Below are 13,243 nucleotides of genomic sequence, written 5' to 3' on the forward strand. Positions count from 1 at the left end.
AATTGGAGAAGTGTGGCATTCGAGGCAAATTGCTGCTATGGATAAAGGGATGGTTGAGTGGCAGAAGACAGAGAGTGGTAATCAATGGACACTGCTCAACGTGGACTAATGTTATTAGTGGAGTTCCTCAGGGTTCAGTGTTGGGTCCATTGTTGTTTTCTGTATTTATAAATGATATTGATGATGGTGTATCAGGCTTAATGTCCAAGTTTGCAGACGATACAAAGGTTGGCAGGGTTGTTAAGGACACTACTGATACTATGCTGCTGCAACAGGATCTGGAAAGGTTGAGCAGATGGGCTGAGAGGTGGCAAATGAAGTTTAACATTGACAAATGTAAAGTACTACATATGGGAAACAGTAACCCCAGATCAACGTATCAACTCTGTGGTACTACGCTGACAGTGGTAGAGAATGAAAAGGACCTGGGGGTAATTGTGCAGGCAGATATGAAGTTCTCTGAGCAGTGCAGACGAGCTGCAAGAGTAGCTCATGGTGTCTTGTCAATGATATACAGGAATTTTTCTAGCAGCGACAGGGATGTGATTATTCCCTTGTATAAGGCATTGGTCAGGCCACACCTTGAGTACTGTATACAGGTCTGGAGGCCTCATTTCAAGAAGGATGTAGAGCTGCTGGAACGAGTACAGAGAAGGGCAACAAGATTAGTGAATGGAACAAAGGGTTGCTCTTACGAAGAAAGGCTTAAGTTTTGCAAATTACAGAGCCTGGAGACTAGGCATCGCCGAGGTGATCTGATAGAGGTGTAAAAGGCTTTGAATGGCTTGAGCATGCTCAATGCCGATGGAATTCTTCCTCTTGCTCAGAATAATCACCTGAGAGGGCATAAATTCAAATTGAGGAAGGACGGATGTCGGATAGATGTGCGGAAATTCGCCTTTAGCCAGCGGGCAGTTGGTTTGTGGAATAGACTTCCATCGCTTGTTGTTGAAGTTGATAGCCTAAACAAATTTAAGGCTCAGCTGGACAGGTATTTCGAACGAATTGAGGGGTGAAATGGGAGTAGTGGTTGTTTTTTTTTTTTTTTTTTTTTTTCTTTTATTTTGGCTGATGCTGAATAAGCTTGCTTTCTTGCATCATATGCCTCTACTAATGCTAATGCTAACCCACGAGTTTACTTGTACTGCAATGACTCCCAGCAGTCCGAAATACCTGTCATCTTGTTTTTCAAGCTGCTGCTCATTCCAATAGATGTAGTGCAAGAATCACTTTCACCTCTGTCATGGCTACTGTTAATCTATTAGTCCTTGTATCCCCCATGCTAGCAGTTTTCCGACCTCCCTAATACTACCTTGATAGCATCAGCAAATATTCTTGCACCCTTTCTATTTAAGTGTGTCCCATCCCTGTAGAAGCATTTTATTATATACTTGTACATAGTAAAAAATTGATTGAAGGAACTGAAGAATGAGACAATTATTTTATTAGACATTTTCATTATAATATATTGAACAATGTAAGGTTAAATAAAGTTTATTGAAATTACACAATTTTTTAGTTTTACGAATAAAGAATGAATCTAGAGTTGCTTGCCTTTTTTGCCTTATTTTGCCAGATAAAATTGTTTTGTAGCCTTTAGTTATGTCTTGAACTTCGCATTTAACTTTTGCTGCACGATCATGAAGAGTGTCATTCTCACAAAAATATTCAAGTGCTTGATCAATTTTCTCAAGGGCTTTCTTTAATTTTCAATTCCTCGTAACTGTGGGGATTTGGATAATGAATACTCAGATACCTGGGACTCTCTGTACAAAGAAGCGTTTGTATTTATGAAGTATTTTTACAAATTCTTTGGTATTTATGAAGTACTTTCAGGTCCCTAGGTTGCATGGCTGCAATACTCTGTAGTCGTAATTGAAGTATTTACTTATATGTTTGCCTGTTTTGCCAATCTCATCATGTGGGTTTCCCATCTGTATACCCCTTCAAGAAGACTGTCTTTTTTAGATTAAGTCTTTATACGTGGACACAGTATTCCAAGCGTGGTCTTACAATTTCTGTATACAGTGGAATTATGACCTCCTATCTCTACAGGCTATTTGATAAATCATTGATAGGCAGGCATGGGCTTTCCTGGACTCATGTTTTTAAAACTACTCAGAGAACTCCATATGTGCCTATATCATAAGTCCTAGATCTCTTTCTTCCTCTGCTGTTTTCATTTCAACCTGAAGTGTATAAATTTCTTTGGGAATGCTAATCCCACAGTGTAAGAACTTGCATTTTGCTCATTAAAACATAGCTGCCACTTTTCTGACCATTTTTGAAGCCTGTTTATATGTCATCCTGAAGGAATACTGCTTAACACTGATTCCAATCTTTATATCATCTGCAAATTTTGAAATCTCACCCTCTATCTGTTCACCAATGTCATTTATGAAAATCAGAAACTACAGTGATCCTTGGGTGACCCCCACATCTAATACTCTACCAATCTGAAGAATACCCATTATTACAACTCTCTGTCTTGACGCCACCCTACAATCCATCTTAGAATCTTTCCAGTAACCCGAACGTGTTCCAACATGTTATACATTAATCTCTCATGAGGGATTGAGTCAAATCGAAATAAACTATGTTGAAATTGTTGCCTACATTCAGCTCACGAGTAACTATGTCAAAATAGCTAACCAGGCTAGTTAAATGTGATTATCCCCTAACAAAACCATGTTGTGTGTCCTTCAGAATGCCATTTCTATCTAAATATCCCTGCATTGCACCCTTAATCATTGCTCCCAAAAATTTCTCCCACTGACCATCGAGTTAGACTAACTGGTCTGATTTGCATATTAGTGACACTTTAAGTAATTAATTCATTTATTGTATCATTTGATAGCTTTAGCTGCAGAAAATGTTCCTGTTAATTCAAGTGAATTGCACTGATTTACTTATGCAAGTTGAATCATATCACTGCTTTATTAATGTGTTGGTTATTTATTACTTATTATAGCTCTGACATGTTTTAGCATTAGCATTACATTACTAATGTAGAGGCATATGATGCAAGAAAGCAAGCTTATTCAGCATCAGCTAAAAAGAAAAAAAAAAAAAAAACACAACCACTACTCCCATTTCACCCCTCCGTTCGTTCGAAATACCTGTCCAGCTGAGCCTTAAATTTGTTTAGGCTATCAACTTCAACAACAAGTGATGGAAGTCTATTCCACAAACCAACTGCCCGCTGGCTAAAGGCAAATTTCTGCACATCTATCCGAAATCCGTCCTTCCTCACTTTGAATTTATGCCCTCTCAGGTGATTATTCTGAGCAAGAGGAAGAATCCCATCGGTATTGAGCATGCTCAAGCCATTCAAAGCCTTATACACCTCTATCAGATCACCTCGCCGATGCCTAGTCTCCAGACTGTAATTTGCAAAACTTAAGCCTTTCTTCGTAAGAGCAACCCTTTGTTCCATTCACTAATCTTGTTGCCCTTCTCTGTACTCGTTCCAGCAGCTCTACATCCTTCTTGAAATGAGGCCTCCAGACCTGTATACAGTACTCAAGGTGTGGCCTGACCAATGCCTTATACAAGGGAATAATCACATCCCTATCTCTGCTAGAAAAATTCCTGTATATAATTGACAAGACACCATGAGCTACTCTTGCAGTTCGTCTGCACTGCTCAGAGAACTTCATATCTGCCTGCACAATTACCCCCAGGTCTTTTTCATTCTCTACCACTGTCAGCGTAGTACCACAGAGTTGATACGTTGATCTAGGGTTACTGTTTCCCATATGTAGTACTTTACATTTGTCAATGTTAAACTTCATTTGCCACCTCTCAGCCCATCTGCTCAACCTTTCCAGATCCTGTTGCAGCAGCATAGCATCAGTAGTGTCCTTAACAACCCTGCCAACTTTTGTATCGTCTGCAAACTTGGACATTAAGCTTGTATACCATCATCAATATCATTTACAAATTCAGAAAACAACAATGGACCCAACACTGAACTCTGAGGAACTCCACTAATAACATTAGTCCATGTTGAGCAGTGTCCATTGATTACCACTCTCTGTCTTCTGCCACTCAACCATCCCTTTATCCATAGCAGCAATTTGCCTCCAATGCCACACTGCTTTGGTTGTTGTGAAGTTGATTTGTGTAATAGGGGCAAGAATTAAATATATCATATATGTATAATATATTAATGGTGCAAATGAGTTTTCCTACCACTGAAGCCTAACTGGTGTTACATCAGTGGTAGGGAAAATGATCTGATTTATTGACACAATGATTGATTTTTTCAAAGCTTGATGTTTTCCAAGTTTCATATTTTCTAGATGTATAATATTATCTTAGTTTTGCATTACTAGATACACTTCTGATTTTCTTGTTTATTCATTCTTTAACATTTTAACCATATTCAGCACTGATTTAAAAAAATTCAGTAAATTTCTGTTAAATAAGGTCAAGTGCAAAATATAATTCTATTGTTAAGGAAATGGGAAGTATACTATTATCATTAGCATTAGTAGAGGCATTTGATGTAAGAAAGCAAGCTTATGCAGCATCAGCCAAAAAAAAAAAAAAAAACCACCACTTCCACTTCACCCGTCCGTTCGTTCGAAATACCTGTCCAGCTGAGCCTTAAATTTATTTAGGCTATCAACTTCCACAACAAACGATGGAAGTCTGTTCCACGAACCAACTACCCGCTGGCTAAAGGCAAATTTCCGCACGTCTATCCTACATCTGTCTTTTCTCAATTTGAATTTGTCTCAGTTGATTATTCTGAGAAAGAGGAAGATTCCCATCAGCATTGAGCATGCTCAAACCATTCAAGGCTTTATACACTTCTATCAAATCACCTCGCTGGTGCCTAGTCTCCAGACACTGTAATTTGTAAAACTTAAACCTTTCTTCGTAAGAGCGCCCCTTTGTTCCATTCACTAATCTTGTTGCTCTTCTTTGTACTTGTTCCAGCAGCTCTACATCCTTCTTGAAATGAGGCCTCCAGACCTGTATACAGTACTCTAGGTGTGGCCTGACCATTGCCTTATACAGGGAATAATCACCTCTTTATTCCTGCTAGAAAAATTCCTGTATATCATTGACAATACACCATGAGCTACTCTTGTAGCCCGTCTGCACTGTCAGAGAAATTCATATATGCCTGCAAAATTACCCCTGGGTTCTTTTCATTTTCTACAACTGTCAGTGTAGTACCACAGAGTTGATACATTACTCTTGGATTGCTGTTTCCCATATATAGTACTTTACATTTGTCAATGTTAAACTTCATTTGCCACCTCTCAGCCCATCTGCTCAACCTTTCCAGATCCTGTTGCAGCAGCAGAGTGTCAGTAGTGTCCTTGACAACCCTGCCAACCTTTGTATTGTCTGCAAACTTGGATATTAAGCTTGATATACCATCATCAATATCATTTATAAATACAGAAAACAATAATGGACCCAACACTGAACCCTGAGGGACTCCATTAATAACATTAGTCCATGATGAGCAGTGTCCATTGATTACCATTCTCTGTCTTCTCCCCCTCAACCACACCTTTATCCATAGCAGCAATTTGCCTCCAATGCCACACTGCTCCAATTTGTGCAGCAGTCTTCCATATGCAACTGTATCAAAAGCCTTTCTAAGATTCAAGTATATAATATCTAAGTTATTCCCTGCATCCAGTTCTTTTGTGACTGCATCATAGTATCCAATCAAATTGGTCAGGCAAGACTTCCCCTTAACAAAACCATGCTGTGAACGAGCTATAACTGAAGTCTTGTCTAGATGATCCTGCAGTGCTTCTTTAGCCAGTGCCTCCATTAATTTTCCTGGAACAGAAGTTAAACTCACGGGTCTATAATTACTTGTGTCAGCCTTTGATCCTCCTTTGTGAATTGCTGTCACATTTGCACATCTCCAGTCTGTGGGTAGCTCCCCTGAGTCCAAGGAAGCTCTCATAATTATGGCTAAGGGTTTGCTTACTTCCTTTGCTGCCTCCTTTAATATAACTGGATAGATCCCATCCACCCCAGGTGCCTTTCTTGTGTTTATCTTCAGCAATTTCTCCTCCACTTTACTCTCAGTTATTACAAGATTCTCTAGCTTACTGCCAGAGTTGAATACACCTCTGGCATTCCCCTCGCTGAATAACTACTCATGTGTGAATGTCGATGCAAAATATTCGTTTAGTTTGTTAGCTACCTGAGCAGGATCAACTACAGTTGACCCATCAATATCAAGTGGACCAATCTAATTCATCCCCTTCCTTCTAGAGTTTACATAAGTAAAGAACTCTTTGCTGTTTTTCTTTGCATTCCTTGCCAAAGATTTTTCGTAATATGCCTTCGCCTGCCTAACCTCCTTTGTAACTTGGTTACAGATCAACTTGTACCTATCATTGACTTCTGTGTCACGTGTTAATTTGTATGTATCCCATGCATTTTTCTTCTCTGCCATATGTCTCATTAGTTCATCTGACATCCATTTAGGGCTAAACCTTGAACAATATTTCTTAGTTGGTATGTAAAGACTAGTAGCTTCCAAGATAAGTTCTTTGAATGCTTCCCATTTTGAATTTGCTGTTGGTAACATCATCAGTTGGTCCCACTGTATAGAATTTAAGTACTATCTCAGACCATCATAGTTGCCTTTACGAAAGCAATACCCTTTCTCTTTACCCCTAATGGTAGTTACCTCTTTGAGTAAGTCTCACTTCAGCACACTGTGATCACTGCCACCTAGTGGTTCGTTTATCTGCAGATTCTTAATGCATGAAGAATCACTACTGATAATAAAATCAAGAGTATTACTCCCTCTAGTTGCCTCCTGAACATTCTCACCACTGAGAAAAATAACAACAGTCTTCTCCTTTGGGTGAAGCGTTACTTATTCGAAGTTGTGCAATGTCATGGCAACTCATCGTGAAGGTATTCACAATATGTGATGTAACTTAAACGATGCCGCTATTGCAAATTTGCTAATCTATAATTGGCTGTGTATTAATGATGCAAGTGCCCTAAGATATACATAGTCTTAACTCTTTCGCAGCTTGAGGCATAAACCCTTAATGCATTAGAGATGTTGATAGCTTAAATAGATTCAAGAAGAACTTGACAAACATATGGAGTGAGTGGATGGGTGAATAAGAGTTATTTTTTGGCCGATGCTATATAAGCTTGCTTTCTTCCATCATGTGCCTTTGCTAATGCTATTTGCTAATCTCAATTAGTAATCAATAAATTGTGCTCAACACTAAATACAACAGCACCTTTACTCAACAGAATAATTTCTTCAAAAAAAAAGACTGTGATTGTGGTGGGACCTGTATATCTGATTAAATTTATATTTTTTAACATTTAATGCAATTAAAATTTGAGTTACATTTGATTTGAACTTTTTATTTCTTTTTTTTTTTAATATAAATGTATTTTATGCAATTTTATTTTTAATCATATTTATGCTCTAATGTCATCTAAATTAATGTTCTGCTGGATTGTGAATAAATTTGCTTATTGAATAACTTTTCTGTTTTATACATAGATTGAACACAAGAGCCTTACACTTGGTGAAGTGTTAGATGGAGACAGAATGGCTGTATCCCAGTACCTCATACAGTTCAAAGGTATATGTGATTCTATTAAGACTGATACTAAATAACTATTATTAAATATATTAAATAACCAGTAATTTGTTGAGGTAGAATTTTTCTCATTATGGTCTGTCCACATGAACAGCAGAAACTGTTTTTATGGAGATGGAATATACTTAAATGGAAAGGGTACAAGAATATTTTCTGACAATGTTAAGGCAGTGTTAAGTGGGTAATAGAATAGTATTTGGTGTATAGTGCAAGGAAGCCACAGGCTTTTGCTGCACTGGCCAAAAAAAAGTAGATTAGAAAATACAAATTGTGTTTCTCTCCTCACATAGTTAACATTTGTAAAAGAATAAGAGAAGTTCACCTCAATATGAATTTAATAATTTCTGCAGAGTATCAAACTTCTGTATGATACTCTCCAGAAATTAAAACGAATATAACATTACAGTAAAATATTAAATTTAAAAATCGAAAATATTATATTACAGTAAAAAATTAACGAAACAGGCCTACGCGCTCTGGATTCATTGAGGAATTTTATTGTGGCTTAAACACAGAGCGTACAGATAAAGCAGAAATATATGAGCTTTCGGCTATATGGTAGCCTTCGTCAGAATTAAAATACATGAATGGCAGTTGGAATGAAGATGTGCACTGCCAGGTGCGTGAGACGCGAGGTTTAATTGTTTGTTGACGTCTGTGGCTGTGACGCATGATGACGTGGCCAGCGCTTGTCCAATGACAGAACTACTGACTCTGTGATCGGGTTGACTTGGCAACCACTGTTCCTGTTTAAGGATTTATCCGAAGATTTTATATTTAATGATTCCAACCAGGTACGCTTTAGGTAATGGTGGGATCTGTCTACCACCACGACATCGCGGTGTGGGTCGATGTCGTGGTGGGTTGTCCAGACATGTTCGGCGATAGCTGAGTGTTCTATATCCGCTAAACGGATCGCTCTTTTGTGCTCCGAGAGACGTTTCTCGAGTCGACATCCAGTCTCTCCGAAGTAGCAGCTAGTGCAGTCACGGCAAGAGATGCGGTAGACTAAACCGCTCTGCAGAAGGGTGGGGACAGGTGTTTTCACGTTGGAAATGAAAGAACGCAGTTTCCTGCCTGGGAGCTGGATGCACTTTATTCCGTGCGTTCTCAGGATTCTACCGATCTGTTGTGACAGGTTGGGGTAGTATGGGATGAATGCCCTTGTGGATGGCTCGTCACTGTTGGTGTTGTAGCTGGTCGTCACGATGTCACGTGTCTGTAGATCACACCTGTCGAGGACGTCAATGGGGTAGCCACACCTCGTAAGGTCTACTTTGACCCTAGTGACCTCTTTGCGTCTTTCATCAGCGGAGCTGGAGTGTGTCCAGGCGCGAGTAAGCAAGGTTCGGGCCGTGGAGAGGAGGTGGCCTCGCGCGTGTGCTGACCGGAAGTTGGTAAACTGGCCAGCACACATGGGCTTACGATAAACTGTAGTCCTCAGGTATGTGCCTTCACGTCGGACAAGTGTGTCTAAGTATGGTAAAGAGTTGTTCGACTCCAGCTCAATCGTGAATTTTATGAAGGGCGATAGTGAGTTGAGGTATGATAGAAGTCGCTGACCTGAGTCTCTAGGGATGACCACGAGCACATCGTCAACATAGCGACACCAAAAGGCGATGTGATCAGGTGTGTGTGCAAACGCACGTCCCTCTAACTCCTCCATCACGATGTTTGCTGTGACTGAGCTGACCGGGGAACCCATGGCCGTGCCATGTATCTGCTGGTAGACTGAGCCATTAAATATGATCGCACCCCCTGTTAAGCACAGTCTGAGGGCGGTGGAAATGTCATCGGGTGTGAGACCAGTTCTTTCGCTGAGGGTTCTATCATTGTCCAAGAGTTGTTTTGCACAAGAAATGGCAAGTTCCACAGGGATGGAGGTAAAGAGCGATATGACGTCGAACGATGCCATAACTTGATTCTGCGAGATGGATACAGTGCGAATCCTCTTTATGAATTCAACACTGTTGGAAACGGTGTGGGTGGTCTTGCCAACCAGAGGAGAAAGAAGTCTCGAGACAAATTTAGACAGCTCGTAAGTCGGTGATCCACAGCAGGATACAATTGGTCTCAGTGGTGTGTCTTCTTTGTGCACTTTCGGTAGGCCGTAAAACCGTGGGATCTGACATCCGGAAGCACGGAGGTGATTACGGGTTGACTGTGTGATCTTCCCTTGTTTCAGCCAACTGTTGACGAGGATATTCACCTCTGATTCCCATCGTTCTAAAACTCTGTTGGGGTTGATGGTCAGGGGTTTGTATACAGTAGTATCCCGTAAAAGTAGTAGCGCTTTCGCCATGTAATCAGTGTGATCCATTACAACCGTACGGCGGCCTTTGTCTGCCGGTAGAATGACGATGGACGAATCCTGTTTCAATGCCTTGAGGGCAGAGAACTGTGTACGGTTGAGGTTAGAAGAGACGGGGCGAGCACGGTGTAGAACTGCTGCAGTCTTCAAGCGGATTGTGTTGGCTACATCTTCTGGGAGGCGTGATAAGCTGGCTTCCACACCTAAGGCGATGTCGGTGATCGGCGGGTGCTTAGGAAGAACGGCAAACGTCATGCCAAGAGTCAATACGTTTACTTGGTCCGCAGATAACTGTTTGCTGCTTAGGTTCAATACGAAGTCCGTGGAATTAGTGAGAGGGGTATTACATTGGCTGCGCAATTGACGGGATTCATTAATCAAATTACAAAACTTACGTTTCTGTCGGGTACAATAAAGATCTGATTCTCTGATGGCCTGGTGACATAAAGTGTTGACCACATTGGTGTAAACGGGATCGGGAATCAGAGTCTTAAGGTCGGCTAGTAGGGTTGCCTTGCTCGCTGAAGCACGTTGTATGTCATGATGGAGGCAGCCGATCCATATACGTAGGGTTTTGAGGCCGAAGTTCCGACAGGCACGTCTCATGCGCTCATTAGAAAACGGTTGTTTGTAGCGAAACCCTTTCGGTATAATCTCGTTAGCTTTGCACCTATGCGCAAACCTCAGGTGTTGTCTACTACGGGCTATGAAGATAAAATCTTTCTGTAGTCTCACGACCATGTCGTATGCTGGTTGGCCAAGAATAGTACGAACATAACGAAACAGGCCTACGCGCTCTGGATTCATTGAGGAATTTTATTGTGGCTTAAACACAGAGCGTACAGATAAAGCAGAAATATATGAGCTTTCGGCTATATGGTAGCCTTCGTCAGAATTAAAATACATGAATGGCAGTTGGAATGAAGATGTGCACTGCCAGGTGCGTGAGACGCGAGGTTTAATTGTTTGTTGACGTCTGTGGCTGTGACGCATGATGACGTGGCCAGCGCTTGTCCAATGACAGAACTACTGACTCTGTGATCGGGTTGACTTGGCAACCACTGTTCCTGTTTAAGGATTTATCCGAAGATTTTATATTTAATGATTCCAACCAGGTACGCTTTAGGTAATGGTGGGATCTGTCTACCACCACGACATCGCGGTGTGGGTCGATGTCGTGGTGGGTTGTCCAGACATGTTCGGCGATAGCTGAGTGTTCTATATCCGCTAAACGGATCGCTCTTTTGTGCTCCGAGAGACGTTTCTCGAGTCGACGTCCAGTCTCTCCGAAGTAGCAGCTAGTGCAGTCACAGCAAGAGATGCGGTAGACTAAACCGCTCTGCAGAAGGGTGGGGACAGGTGTTTTCACGTTGGAAATGAAAGAACGCAGTTTCCTGCCTGGGAGCTGGATGCACTTTATTCCGTGCGTTCTCAGGATTCTACCGATCTGTTGTGACAGGTTGGGGTAGTATGGGATGAATGCCCTTGTGGATGGCTCGTCACTTGGTGTTGTAGCTGGTCGTCACGATGTCACGTGTCTGTAGATCACACCTGTCGAGGACGTCAATGGGGTAGCCACACCTCGTAAGGTCTACTTTGACCCTAGTGACCTCTTTGCGTCTTTCATCAGCGGAGCTGGAGTGTGTCCAGGCGCGAGTAAGCAAGGTTCGGGCCGTGGAGAGGAGGTGGCCTCGCGCGTGTGCTGACCGGAAGTTGGTAAACTGGCCAGCACACATGGGCTTACGATAAACTGTAGTCCTCAGGTATGTGCCTTCACGTCGGACAAGTGTGTCTAAGTATGGAGACTCAGGTCAGCGACTTCTATCATACCTCAACTCACTATCGCCCTTCATAAAATTCACGATTGAGCTGGAGTCGAACAACTCTTTACCATACTTAGACACACTTGTCCGACGTGAAGGCACATACCTGAGGACTACAGTTTATCGTAAGCCCATGTGTGCTGGCCAGTTTACCAACTTCCGGGCAGCACACGCGCGAGGCCACCTCCTCTCCACGGCCCGAACCTTGCTTACTCGCGCCTGGACACACTCCAGCTCCGCTGATGAAAGACGCAAAGAGGTCACTAGGGTCAAAGTAGACCTTACGAGGTGTGGCTACCCCATTGACGTCCTCGACAGGTGTGATCTACAGACACGTGACATCGTGACGACCAGCTACAACACCAACAGTGACGAGCCATCCACAAGGGCATTCATCCCATACTACCCCAACCTGTCACAACAGATCGGTAGAATCCTGAGAACGCACGGAATAAAGTGCATCCAGCTCCCAGGCAGGAAACTGCGTTCTTTCATTTCCAACGTGAAAACACCTGTCCCCACCCTTCTGCAGAGCGGTTTAGTCTACCGCATCTCTTGCCGTGACTGCACTAGCTGCTACTTCGGAGAGACTGGACGTCGACTCGAGAAACGTCTCTCGGAGCACAAAAGAGCGATCCGTTTAGCGGATATAGAACACTCAGCTATCGCCGAACATGTCTGGACAACCCACCACGACATCGACCCACACCGCGATGTCGTGGTGGTAGACAGATCCCACCATTACCTAAAGCGTACCTGGTTGGAATCATTAAATATAAAATCTTCGGATAAATCCTTAAACAGGAACAGTGGTTGCCAAGTCAACCCGATCACAGAGTCAGTAGTTCTGTCATTGGACAAGCGCTGGCCACGTCATCATGCGTCACAGCCACAGACGTCAACAAACAATTAAACCTCGCGTCTCACGCACCTGGCAGTGCACATCTTCATTCCAACTGCCATTCATGTATTTTAATTCTGACGAAGGCTACCATATAGCCGAAAGCTCATATATTTCTGCTTTATCTGTACGCTCTGTGTTTAAGCCACAATAAAATTCCTCAGTAAAAAATTAGTTGAAAACAATTAAAAAAACAATATAACACAATTTAAAATCAATTGAATGCAATTAAAAATTAAGTAAAAAATTAATTAAAAGAATTTAACAAAAATATTGCAAAACGATTTTCTTTCTTGAAGCTGACAATGCTTTTTGACTATATGTCTTGATCACAGGAATGAAAATTATTCTTTTACAAATGTTGAGATCAACGTCGAATGGATGGAGCATCGCAACTCTGGTTTATACTATCACATGGTTAACATAATCCAGTTGACCTTTTGAAACTGTTCAAACTCTCAGCCTCAACTACCTGTAAGCAACTTGTTCCAACAACCAACAACTTGCTGGCTAAAAGAAAACTTCCTTCAATCTAGTTTAAACCTCTTCCTCTGTAATTTGAATTTATGGAACCTGGTTGAGGAAT

The 13,243-nt window shown here is 41.7% G+C and overlaps 1 protein-coding gene across 1 annotated transcript in view; it reads left to right on the forward strand.

Moving 5' to 3' along the window:
* The window catches only part of LOC150077646 (transmembrane 9 superfamily member 1-like), a 274,121-nt gene that overhangs the window by 31,670 nt on the left and 229,208 nt on the right, over positions 1 to 13,243 (forward strand). The window contains exon 3 of the mRNA XM_090385415.1: positions 7,523 to 7,604. Within this exon, the coding sequence (XP_090241541.1) occupies positions 7,523 to 7,604 (82 nt within the window). The remainder of the gene's footprint in view (positions 1 to 7,522; positions 7,605 to 13,243) is intronic.

This window comes from Mastigoproctus giganteus, chromosome 11, assembly GCF_048544385.1.
Source record: "Mastigoproctus giganteus isolate SK-2022 chromosome 11, ASM4854438v1, whole genome shotgun sequence".
NCBI lineage: Eukaryota > Metazoa > Arthropoda > Arachnida > Uropygi > Thelyphonidae > Mastigoproctus > Mastigoproctus giganteus.